Below are 12,934 nucleotides of genomic sequence, written 5' to 3'. Positions count from 1 at the left end.
GAGGAGTCTCCAGTTATGGCCTTATGTAGTGGTATTGCTGTTGGAGGAGGTTGATGAAGGTGGAAGAGTTAGGTGGGGAGGGGAGGTTTGACACCCCTGGCGTCCTGTTGGGTGTCCTCCTTGTCCCTTCCTTCTGTCCTCCCAATTTCTTGGCACAAACACCCATCATGGTGGTTTTTTAAGTCCGCTATATACTCTCATAATTTCCCAATGTCAAGTGTATGTGTCTTGGTAGTGCGTGAAACACTCCAGTTATTGGATACTCCGCAGAGTTCACCAAATAGCATCCAATCACTGGGTGTGACTACAAAGGCTGACACACTTCGAAGGGCGCACACTAGACATTGGGAAATGGTGAATATCTTCCTCAGTTCAGCTGGGGTCAGCCTGCTATTAACACCAGGAGCAGGTATGCAGCTCACAGCCTTCCAGCCATAACCATTCACCACCATCACCACACCACTGCCCAAACCCATACCATTAACACCATTTGCTCCTCCTCTCCTCTCCTCTCCTCTCCTCTCCTCTCCTCTCCTCTCCTCTCCTCTCCTCTCCTCTCCTCTCCTCTCCTCTCCTCCCTCTCTCTCTTACTCATCCTCCTTTTCCCCCCTCCCTCACCTTATTGTCATTCTCTCTCTCCTATCATGTCCCTCCACCTCCACCATCACCACCATCATCACACCATTCCACTGCCCAACCCCTTCTGCTACCACCACCCCACACTCTAAGAAGTACTGTGTCAGTGTGTGTAAAGGAACAATACATAGTGTCATAACAAGGACTCAGTGAAATGAAAACTGTTAGTCACATTCAAACCACATTCTTGGTTTGTGATGAGTATTTAAGATAAGAATAATTCATGTGCAATTTTTAACATCACAAAATGTGTCAGACAAAGTATTCTAACTAAATAATACACATGTTGTGTCGCATTCCACACACACTATACGTTAAAATCACCTTAACACAATGCATGTCAAAAAATGACACATTCCTTCTTAGAGTGCACCATCTCCTCCTCCTCCTCCTTTCCCTCGTCTCTCTCCTTCCTCATCCTATCCTCTCGTTTTCTCCCCACCTCTGCCATCACTACCATCGCCACACCATTCCACTGGACAAACCCCCTACCACTTCAACCACTTCCTCCTCTCTCCTCCTCTCCTCTCTTCTATCGTTTCTCCCCCCCAACTCCACCATCACTACCGCTCGCGCCTCCTCTCTCTTCTTCCTCCTCCGTGCCCTCCCTCTCCTCCTCCTTCATCCTATCCTCTCGTCTTCCCCCTACCTCCACCCTCATTAGCATCACCACACCATGCCACCGCCCAAACCCCTACCACTACCACCATCTCCTCCTCTCTCTTCTTCCTCCTCCTCTCCATGCCCTCCCTCTCCTCCTCCTTCATTCTGTTCTCTCGTTTTTTGCCCTCCTCTGCCATCATTACCATCACCACACCATTCCACTACCAGCACTTCCTCCTCCTCCTCTCTTATTCTTCCTTCATCAACCTCTGCTCCTCTCTTCCCTTTTCCTCTCTGCCCTCCTCCTAGTCCTTCTCTTCTTCTCCCTTCTTCCCTTCTCCTCTCCTCCTTATCATTTTACCCCACCTCCACCATCACTAACATCACCACACCCTAGTAGCCACCAAACCCACTACCACCATTTCCTCCCCTTCTCCTTCCTTTACTCCTTTCTCATCCTCTCCTCTTCTCTTCCCTCCTCCTCTTCTATCACTTTTCCCAACCTCCACCATCACTCCATCACTACCATCACCACACCCTTGCCACCAAACCCCTGCTGCTACCACTATTTCCTCCCCTCCCCTCCTCCTTCTCCTCTTCCTCCTTCTCTGCCATCACCCCCCCCCCCCCCCCTCAATTTATTATTGGTGCCATGAGATGGCCGGCGAGCCTGACCCAATTAGCCGATCACCCAGCCAGGCGGGGGAGGACAGCAGTGCCTGCCTCCCTGTGCCCGTGTGCCCACGTGCCCACGTGCCTGTGTGTGTGTGTGTGTGTGTGTGTGTGTGTGTGTGTGTGTGTGTGTGCCCGAGAACTCCTTTTTTCTTCATACAGTACATACACACACATGGATACACACACAAACACACACACATGCACACACACACTCAAGCACACGCACACGCACACACACACACACACGTGCATGATTGCATGCTCTCTCTCGCCCTCTCTCTTTCTCTATGTCTCACACACACACACTCACATGCACCAACACACACACGCACGCACGCACAAACGCACGCATGCACGCACACACACACACACACACACACACACACACACACACACACACACACACACACACACACACACACACACACACACACACACACACACACACACACACACGCACACACACACAGTGCCGGCGTCCTCTGCTTGTGTGGCGTCCTCCCCTTCTCCACTTCCTGTCATGCCCCTGCGTGGAAATTAGATGCTAATTAATGACCACTGGCATCTTCAGCCTGCACACACACACACACACACATACATACACAGACATACACACACACACACACAGAAGTCATCTTACAGTAGCCCTATCGATGCTGGCTTACAGTAGAATAGATCATCTTGAGGTTGTGCATGTCAGCTATCCAATAAATGGTGGCTTATCATGATGAATGCAGGCAAGCAGGGGCAGTACTAGGGACAAACCCACTGGGTAATTGCCCAGGGCGGCACCCGAGAGGGGGGGCACCATTGCGACGCCAAATCGCCCGCGTTGCCAATCCCTGCCCCAAATCATCATCACTGTAAACAGTTATCAACATGTTAAAAATCATTTCAAATGTTATTACTACACTATAACCACATTGTTGTAATAATACAATGTGTTTTTTGTCAGTTACTGTAAAATTTTTCACAGAATTTTTTGCTGGGGTCAGGGTAGTCATGAAAGGGGTGGGGTGTCGGAGGGGGGCGTTGCAACTCATTGTAAGACTGGTGCCACTGGTGCCGTGCCAAGCTGAGTGTGTGGCACGGCACGGCACGGCACGACATGCTTAGCTGCATGTATGGTGCACAACCGTGACTACCAGTTAGGCCGATCACTGCACATGCATGGCCGTAACTACCACATGGCCGTAAGTACCGTAACTAACACAGATATACACAAATGAGCACCACCTTGCGTGGTTAGTAACTAAACTGAGTGTAGTCAATCCGAGTGGACTTACTGACATTAACTCTGAACATTAGTAGCTTACAGTAACCACCGGTCTGCGATTTGTGGTTGGAAGGGTCATGCCATCACAGCACCATTGTAAGTAGCCTACAGTATGCCCTAAAGCATACTGATTCTCAAACTGAGGGCCCTGAAAGTATTCCAATTGAGCCTTGAAATCATTTTCAAAATGTCAAAATAATATTATATTAGTGTGTGTGTTGCTGTTGACATTTTTTTTGACATTTTGTTACTTTTATGTGATTATTGGGTCAGAGGTAGGCCCGAACATTTGTGAAAGCGTCAAGTGGGCCTCAATTTGGAAAAGCTTGGTAACCTCCTCCCTAAAAGTACTAAAGGTACATAAAGGGTTTTCAGGTCGACCAGAATGGATCCAGTGCCGGTGCCCGCACCAGTTGCGTTCGGCGCTTAGGGTGCTCATCTGCAAACCATCCCATGTTCATACCGGCTCTGAACTTTTTCCACATGTTACCCGGATTAACCTGCTGACGGCCACATTCTCGTCACGGTTCGCGGAGAAAAAAACAAGTATTGTGCCGTTCGCATTGTGAACCAACTTTCCAGTTCGCGAACGCTAATTTATGTGGCGTGAACACGACAGCCGGTTCACGATTAGGTGCAGGAACAGGCACCGGCACGGTTCTCAGTCGGCCTGAATGCACCCATAGTGATTCGGATTCTCTGTGAATGGTCATAAAATGAACAGCAAACAATGAATATTTTCACAGCAAAAAGTGCAGTGTTAATTCAACATTTATCTAAATTTACTCTACGTTAACTCGACATGTTTTTTTTTTACTATTTCCGAACCGGGCAACTCAGAGTCTGGTCACTAATGGTCTTGGGATCAAAGAGCTGCAGGTGGGATGGGATGGAAGGGGATGGGGGGATGGGGGGTGAAATAATTAATGCTCGCCTGCACCTTCATCCATGGCTGAACTGCCCTTGAGCAATGCATCTAACTCCAAATTGTTCCAGTGGGACTTTTCCCCCCTGCTAACTAAATACAGTAACTCTTTAAGTTGCTCTGGATAAAAGCGCTAACAAACTGTAATATAATGTGGTTTAATGGAACACCAACCTGGCTGATTGTAAAGGATCCAATGTACCGTGGCCTTTCTACAGTGCTTGAGGAGGACATAAAAATGTTCACAGATGTCCTCTCGAGATGACAGCCCCACTTTATTTGCCTCTTGTGGTCCATGTTAATACGCACATACAGTATAAACTTCATTCACAGACGCTCTTCCTCTCATTCATTCATCACTCTTTAATTGCTCGATTTAAATGCAGGAAGGGGAAGGAGAATTATTTCCTGTGTTAAACTAAACCTCCTCGTCCTCCTCCTCCTCTTCACAATGTCCAGAAAAACATGTGTGGCAGTGACACACAATGCACTTGTAAATCTACTACGATTAGGTTGCACGATTAGCCCCATTATCGAGATGATCGCTGGCCATTGTGGACAATTTCTGCTGCGTCCAGCACTAAGAGAGAATTTGGTGGCTGGCAATACATTTCTGCGAAAAAAAAGTGAAGCGTGCAATTTAGAAAGAAACACGCGCGTGGGCCCCAAATGCCTTGTTTATGGCAACTTGTGTCAATTTGGGAAATTGAATCACCTTACACTAGAATCATTAGTGGGCCATTATCAGAGACAGCCCCGATGCGTACATCAGAGTGGTCTAATTAAGTTAAAATGCGGATGGTAGGGAGGCAGGCAGGACCAGTAGTGGCGTACATATATATACCGGGGAATAACGACAGGGCTGGGGTTAATTACACACATTAATGGAGAATTATTGTGAGCACTTGTTGGATTGGAACAGGCCCTTTTAAATCGCACCGCTTTGATTACATTGACCTTTTTTTTCCAAAGATGAAAAAGAGGGGAAAAAAAGAAAAGAGGGTGAAAAAAGGGAGATTTCCTATATACCCCCAGCTCATCTCCCTACGGAACACATTCATACAGCTCGTCGTCGAAATTACCCTCGCCGCGCCATCCGTCTGATGTAGCTCAGGTTCACCATCAAAGTGTTGCCTTTTATGCCTTTGAGTTCTCTCTTTCAACTCACTCTTCCCTTTCCTGCCATCTACCCCCTTTCTATCTATCTCTCTCTCTCTCTCTCTCTCTCTCTCTCTCTCTCTCTCTCTCTCTCTCTCTCTCTCTCCTATACCTTCAGAGCGCAAAGCAAGCAAGAAAGGAGTTCAAGGCCTGACATGGCCTTGTAGAGGAGGAGGAGATGGGGGGGATGTGGGGTAGGTGCAGGAGGAGGAGGGCACACACGTGAACGGTAACTTCCTCAAGCGGTCTCTAATGTGCACTAACGAGCCTTTGATAGGCCTGATTAATGGACGCTGATTAACAAACTTCCTGTAATACCTCCGTCCGTCCGTCTCTACCCCCCACCCCACCCCACCTGTAGCTAGCTACGGTACGCAGCACACCGTGCCGCCATGCCTGGAATTCATTATCCCTTACGAACAGCCCTGTTTTGGCATATGGTTCCCACACATTCATTTTCCCCTGGAGAAGAGGCGGCTGTGCACGTAGTGGTACAGTACATACAGCTGGTGTGGCGAAGCAGGCATGCCAGTACTGCTGGTCAGGGCCGCTGACAGCTTTCGCTGGGCCCAAAGTCACCTGAAAATTCCCCCTACCCAATACATACAATGTAATTAATAGGGATTCAATTCTGGGCCCCCTATCTCCTTGGGCCCGGGACAACATACCCCTTTGCCCCCCCTGTTGGTGGCCCTGCTGCTGGTACTGTACGAGAGAGTACATTACAATTACAGTAAAATGATGAACCTCCCAATTATTATATTACCATCTTGTAATTTTCTGTACATTATTAGCCTACTCTATTACATTATAACAAAATTTGCATTACCTACATTATCAGTGTTTCCCGCTTTTCCCGACAGAGACTGTGAAGACGGGGGCAGGAAACGAGTGGGAGAGAGAGACGGGGTAGGTAGGGTTGAACCTGGGTCACCATCATAGAAACCTCTGGGTCACCATAACCATGCAAGTCAACCTAAGGAAAGGTTCCTTAGCATGCTTTGCCACAGCCGCCACATCTTTATTGCAATCTTATTATTTACAGTACATAATGAACACTGCATTATCACAGGTACATCACTACAATATGTTTTCAACATACACCACAAGAAAGTTGTTTATATTTGCATCTCCATGGACTACATGGCCAGCTAGTTCATAATGACTCTGGAAGTACTGTATGCATGCGTTGAACTGACACTCAATTTCGGAGGACAACTGTTCACTCTCCGTCTAGTTTCCTAGGCAACACTTTGTTCAGTTGTCTGCAAATGCAAAACATCTCACATGAGGCGCACACACCACAGCATTGCCCGCTCCTAGCCTAATTCTTTTTTGTGTGAAAACACTCTCCACTCCAGTATAAGGAAGACGAATTGTGTTTGTCTGTGTGAGTGAGGGAGTGACTGACTGACTGACTGAGTGACTAAGGGAGCGAGTGAGTGCTCATTCCACCTCAGAGCCTTTGGTCCAATTCAACTCCTATGCCACGATTCCTCCATCACCTCCTTAAGACCTTTTCTTCAACCTCTTGCCAGGGCGTCAAGGCAAGATCAGGCCTAGCCTTGGCCTAAACATCCACAAATCCAGGTCACCGCTGTGTATTGATTGCGTTTGTGCGTGAGCCAGAACCTCAGCTTCAGGGGAGGAGGATGGGGCTGGCTGTTGCTAGCTTGCTTCTGCACCGCCATCAACCGCAGCCACCCAGGCGTGAGTCCTCAAATACACTCCTTCCTCCACTCTGTCTCACAAGATGACTTATGGTGTTACAAAGGGCTTGTGCTTTTGCAACATGAAATTACAGAGGGAGAGGGAAAAAAACATGTAAATCTTTCTCGGGGCTGTGTGGAAGATATGTGCTTAGAAAGAACGCCATGTTTTTTGCTCCCCTTAGCCTGCGGCATGCGAGAGGTTTTTTTTGGAGACACAGGAATAGTTTGCTGTCAGCTGTACATCTGCAGAATTTTTTAAACACAGATGAGGCAAAAAAGGATGCCACGCATTGTGTTTAGAAGCAGAACAATGTTCAGAATAAGCTCCTTTTATTGATCACTTTGGTTTTGGTTTGTTGTTGCTGCTCTCCCTGTTGCCAACCTCATTTAATCATCCATTCTTTTTTCTCTCTTTTCAGAAGTCTCAGTCATTCCAGAAAGAACCTCATGTCTACGCAAAGGCATCAGGAGTGGTTTAGTTTGTGTTTGTTTTTCCCTGTTGCCCATCTCATTTCATAGTTTACCTCCCTTTCTCCTTTTTGTTCTGCAGAATCCTCAGCCATTCCAGGATGAACCTGGTGTCGATGCAAAGGCATTAGTGTTGTGTTCTCTTGTTCAATGTTGCCCATAATATATCTTCTCCTTTTTCTCTCTATGCAGAATCCTCAGTCATTCCAGGATGGACCTCACATTGTTGACTCAAGGCATTGGTTTTTTGCTCCATGTTGCCCATCTCATTTCGATTCTTCTCTTGTGTGTCTCTCTCCACAGAATCCTCAGTCATTCCAGGAAGAACCTCATGTCGACGCAAGGCCTCAGCATTGTGTTCGGGCCAACCCTCATGTGGCCAGAGCATGACTCAGGAAACATGGCAGTCAACATGGTGTACCAGAATCAGATCATGGAGCACATCCTGATTGAGAGCCGTGAAATCTTTGGAACAGATGAGGTTTGAGAGACGGCGTACAAGCGACTGCTAGGAGAAGAGGAGGAGAGGATAGGATTCTTTTTTCTTCTTCTTCTTCTTTGTAAAACCAGTACATGCTGGAATATTGCTAGGACCACAAGCCACAGCCGTTCTTGGTAACCTGATGACCAAGTAAACCAAAGCGTGCCTTTTTTTACAGAAGGTATTCCTCTGTGGGAGCAGTTAAAGTATGCATTGTATATATGTGTGTATATATGAGCAAGGGAGATACATACTATTCTTTCAAATATTTCTGACCATTTCATTTTGTAATTTCTTTTATGCACAAACTAATATTAGATGTATAGTGTCAATTGTGTCTGATTGAAAAATAACTCAGTATCAGCTGCAGGTCAGTAATTAGAAAAGAAAAAGTAAGTATTCAGGAAAAATATACAGACCACATTGTGTGTTACAGAGATTGTTATGTGCACAATAAACTAGTAATTAATAATTAAACACTCAGAGAGTACTCTGGGACCAAATATGTAGATGTGATATCAACTAAGTGTTGAATTAATGCTGCATTGTGGGGACAGGGGTTTCATGCATGTATTTCCAGGTTACATAATCAGGAATACGATAAATCACAAGTATGGTATGTGCTGAAATGGGTTTTTTTTACGCAAATAGGTCATCAAGAATGAAAAATATAATATTTGATCTTGGGGGATTTAGAGAATACTTTTGTTACAGTTTCACATAATTTAATTGTTTACTTGTATTTTCTTAATGTGAATTTACTGCAATAAAGAAAACAGTAATTGCTACACCAGATATTGGTCAATAATATCCTTTCATACTTTTTTGGCGCTTTATAAAAACATCAATGTTTTAACTTCAGTTGCATGGCCATCTTCCACACTGGCTCTACATTATTTTTGGCACTGGCTGTTAAATTACCTTATCGTATCTAGAAAATTCTCCTGACACACTTCTGTGGCAAAAAATACTGGACACAGGCACATCACTGCAACTGACCCATCCCCATCACTTATTGTAGACTTAAGCGGCATTCCTTATGCATGCTATCTTCAATTGCTTCTTTCATTGATACACGAAAACACAGTCTGTGATGCCTCAGGCTGTAGGTCGTTGCTGTGGAAGGGTTTGCACTGAGGAAAACACAAGACGAGGTCAGAAACAAGAAGGGGGGGGGGGGGCTTGGTGGTGTGTATGACCATATCCCAGTGACCATATAGCCAGTAGCTACCAAGAACAGAGCCAATTGGATCACCTCCCACCCCCAACCCCTCTCCATCTCAAATGTACTGAAAGAAGAATAGCTGTGCTGTGCTTGAATGGAGCAAAAACAATATAATGCAACATTTATTAAAGACTTAAAAGAGAGTATGAATATCGCTAGAGTTAAATTCAACCCCCTAAGGGTTGAATTAACATGGCAACATTTACTGTGGGTGATGACTAATAGTCAGATGATACCAACAAACAGATCCAATTGGATTTCCCCCATCTCAACTGTTCTGCTTGGAAGGAGCAAATAAATAAAACACAGTGTGGATTCACCACTGCGAGTGATATATTCGTCTCTCTAAGAGTTGGATCAGCACAGCAATATTTACTCTGTATGACCAAACAACAGATCCAATTCTGTTTCTCCCCCATCTCAAGTGCACTGCAAGAAGAATGGCTGTGCTGTGCTTGGATGGGGAGAGAAAAAATGTTGCTGTGAGGTCATTAGGGGAATTTTGGCTAATTGACTGTTAGAACGGCATTAGAAGCCCAGTGCTGTGAATGAAGGAATAAGACCTAAAAATATGACTCCTTTTAAAAACCGCTTGAGTCGCTCTGTGGATCGTTTGTGCGCTCTTGTAAATATATTAATGTCACTGCAAATGGATGTAGCAAACACACGGCCATTAAGGGCGGACAAGCCTATCGTCATCTACTTAAAATGATCTTTCTTCCTTCTTTCTTTCTTCTTCTTTCTTCCTTATTTCTGGCCTTCTGACTTTATTCCATTCTTTTTTGCTGAAGTTTGAGGTTTGTAGGAGGCATTTCAAAGCAAACTACATGAAAATTCACAGTAGGCACAGTGGTCTCTGTCAGAGCGTGAAATGTCATTAAATTACTGAAGTGCATTTGCATTTTAAGCACTGGCTAATGAAGAAATGGTTTGTGTTGAGGTTAACACATAACACTTTAAATATACCAATGAAAAATGTATTTGTTTATTTTTTAAGTTGTGTACTTATGAAGAGTTGATCCTGTAAGACCACTGTTTTCATGTTTATACTGTTCTTACAGGCATACAGACATTACATCTACTGTATCTTCAAGATCCAGTGAGCATTTTTCCTTTGCAGTCCTACCGGTGCTACTGACCAGTGAACTTGCTAAGACTTTATTTTAAGATTCACTTGTGCTATCTGTATACGTAGGTGACTTGTGTCAAGCAAAAGACACGGAAGACGTGCCAAGCAAAATCTAATTATTTGGTTGGTGTGTATTTACAAATTTCTCGTTCACTGCCTATTAGGCTATAAGGATTTATATAATTGAAATGAGGACCAAGTGTAGGCCCTTAACACATGTTTTATTAGTCCATTATACAGACAGTAATTAGACATGTATTAGTGGATAATATGTGAACCCTATTCTAAAGTGTATGTGTATGTGGAGCAGCCGTGGCCTAATGGTTAAGTAGATGGGCTTTAGATCGGAGGGTTGCAGGTTCAAATCCCACCCTTCTACTGCACTCTGTGTCTGAGGTGTCCTTGAGCAAGGCACCTAACCCCCGTAAAAACCACCACATAACACCCCCTGTAACCAATACCCTGTAAATAACTGCAAGATACTCAATGTGAATGTAGTGTGATGTCTGTGTTCCAGTCAGGGTAAAAAAGTCCATTCTGCACACTACAGCGAGTCTGTGGCGTCTGTAGCGAGGACACTCAGCAATGTGAGAAGAACACACACACACACACACACACACACACACACACACACACACACACACAGTACATGTGCATGTAAGAGCATAACACATATACGTGCATACCAATACATGTATGTAGTATGCATGCCCTGCTCACAGTAACAGCCCCCCCCCCCCACAAAGGGATGGGCAGGAAGGGAGATAATTATTCTCTATTAAGGCTCCCGTATCGCTGGCCTCCCATCAAGCAGAGGGGGATTTATTGGGCCACTCCTGAAAGACATCAGTCGATCACGCAGCTGCGGCACCCGCACCACACGCGCTCAGACTGACGGGGGGGCCGAGAGGCCGCTCTCTGTAGTCTAATGACAATCACAGGACCCGTATCAAACGTCTGTCAGCATCAATATCTCGCCAACATGTAACATGTCTGCCCACAATTAACGCAGGCGCCCCCCCCCCCCTCGTGTAGTAAGGGTAATCATGCACTGTTTGTCTCTGAAGCATGCAAGTCTGTCATTCTCTCTCTCTCTCTCTCTCTCTCTCTCTCTCTCTCTCTCTCTCTCTCTCCAATACATCTTCAGTTACGAGTCATCAGGAACAAACAGAGGAGAGGACTCATCTCAGCGCTATCCGTCACTCAAATGACTCTAGAAATTGCTACCCTCTATGATGTAGGGGAAGGAACATTAAAGCGGACGGCAAGTTTGGTTAATACCAGCAAAGGGTTTTGTGTGGAGACAAGTGGCGTAAAATCCTGGCTAGGCTTGGAGGTTTGATGCATAGGCGGTCGGTTTGGCAGAAGAAGGGGGTGATGGGAATTTGATGGGGTGACACTGGTATGTCTGCGGGTGGATGAGATGGATGGATGAGATGGATGGATGGATGGATGAAGAAACCACCTCAGTGGTTCTGAAAACGGTTCCCATGGTGTCTTTTGACATCATTTAACTTGATTTAGAGGTGCACTGTGTAGGACGGTGGCCAGACTACCGTAGGTATTGCAACTATGCTGCTCATTGAAACTGTGCTGTCCACTGCCAAATTGAATCTTTTCATGAATATTTACTAAATATTGAAATAATATTTACTAGTGTGACCAAATTACAGTACGTTTTGCGGCTAAACATGTCTATTTCTGAAAATGTAACATCACAGACAATGAAGAAGATCCCTCTTTTCATGTATGAAGTGAAATTTTCTCAGTCATAATGAATACCTAGAATGTGCTAATAGTGGTAGGTATTCATGAAAAAAGGTAACATTTGTGAATGGGCAATTACTGAAATAAACAACTTAAAATATTACACAGTGCACCTTTAAATCTTAGCATTATTACTGTATGACTGCTTATCACCAACAGTATTGCCATGACCTGGATAAATGAAAATAAAGACTCATCACTTGTCTTTATCATTTAAATTAATTTGATTTAAAAGTCTTAAAGTTGTCGTCAACATAAAATAATAATAAAGAAATGGTTTTATGATAGGCATGGAAGTTGCATTTTGTCTCTTAAAATTGCAAATTGCTTTGGGTGGGAGGTAGTGGTGTGTACGACACGTGTAGCTGTGCTTGCTTTGGGAAGCAGCACGGATGATGAGACTGTTTGATTTCATAACAAAACTCTGTGATCTACGTAGCTATGGTTCGGTGAAACGTGTTTGTTCCTCACGTAAATAAAAGCAACTGATGCAACTTGGGCCGCTTTGCTTGAAACGGACCCAAGGGTTCTGCTAAGCAAACCAAGAACTGAGAACTTCAGAGCTCCGAGATGCCCGCTCTTATTACAAGGTAATTGGACTGTTTAAAGGGTCTCCGTCACATCCCATCTCTCTGTTATTGCAATTTTTTCACAACAAAATCACAACAATATGCCAAATGAAAATCTTTTTACCCTCCACATAAAATATAACCATTATACAAAATATAAAACTTATTTTAATAAACTATAATTGTAAAACAAGGGTCATGCAAGATCCATAACACACTCATGACCACGTAACCAAGGGAATGTGTGTACACATACTGAACACGAACACATGCATAGTAGAGAAGCGTAGAGCAGAGTAGAGATATTGAT

At 44.7% G+C, this 12,934-nt stretch overlaps 1 protein-coding gene across 1 annotated transcript in view; it reads left to right on the top strand.

Annotated features, from left to right (window-relative positions):
* arhgap15 (Rho GTPase activating protein 15) overlaps positions 1 to 8,729 on the top strand; it is a 76,515-nt gene extending 67,786 nt beyond the window's left edge. Inside the window, exon 14 of the mRNA XM_063214246.1 lies at positions 7,757 to 8,729. Within this exon, the coding sequence (XP_063070316.1) occupies positions 7,757 to 7,940 (184 nt within the window). The 3' untranslated portion in view covers positions 7,941 to 8,729. The remainder of the gene's footprint in view (positions 1 to 7,756) is intronic.
* Positions 8,730 to 12,934: the final 4,205 nt, after the last annotated feature.

The sequence above is a fragment of the Engraulis encrasicolus genome, chromosome 13 (assembly GCF_034702125.1).
Source record: "Engraulis encrasicolus isolate BLACKSEA-1 chromosome 13, IST_EnEncr_1.0, whole genome shotgun sequence".
In the NCBI taxonomy this organism is placed as follows: domain Eukaryota; kingdom Metazoa; phylum Chordata; class Actinopteri; order Clupeiformes; family Engraulidae; genus Engraulis; species Engraulis encrasicolus.
The sequence above is the reverse complement of the archived record's forward strand: the minus strand, read 5'-3'. Positions and strand labels throughout refer to the sequence as shown.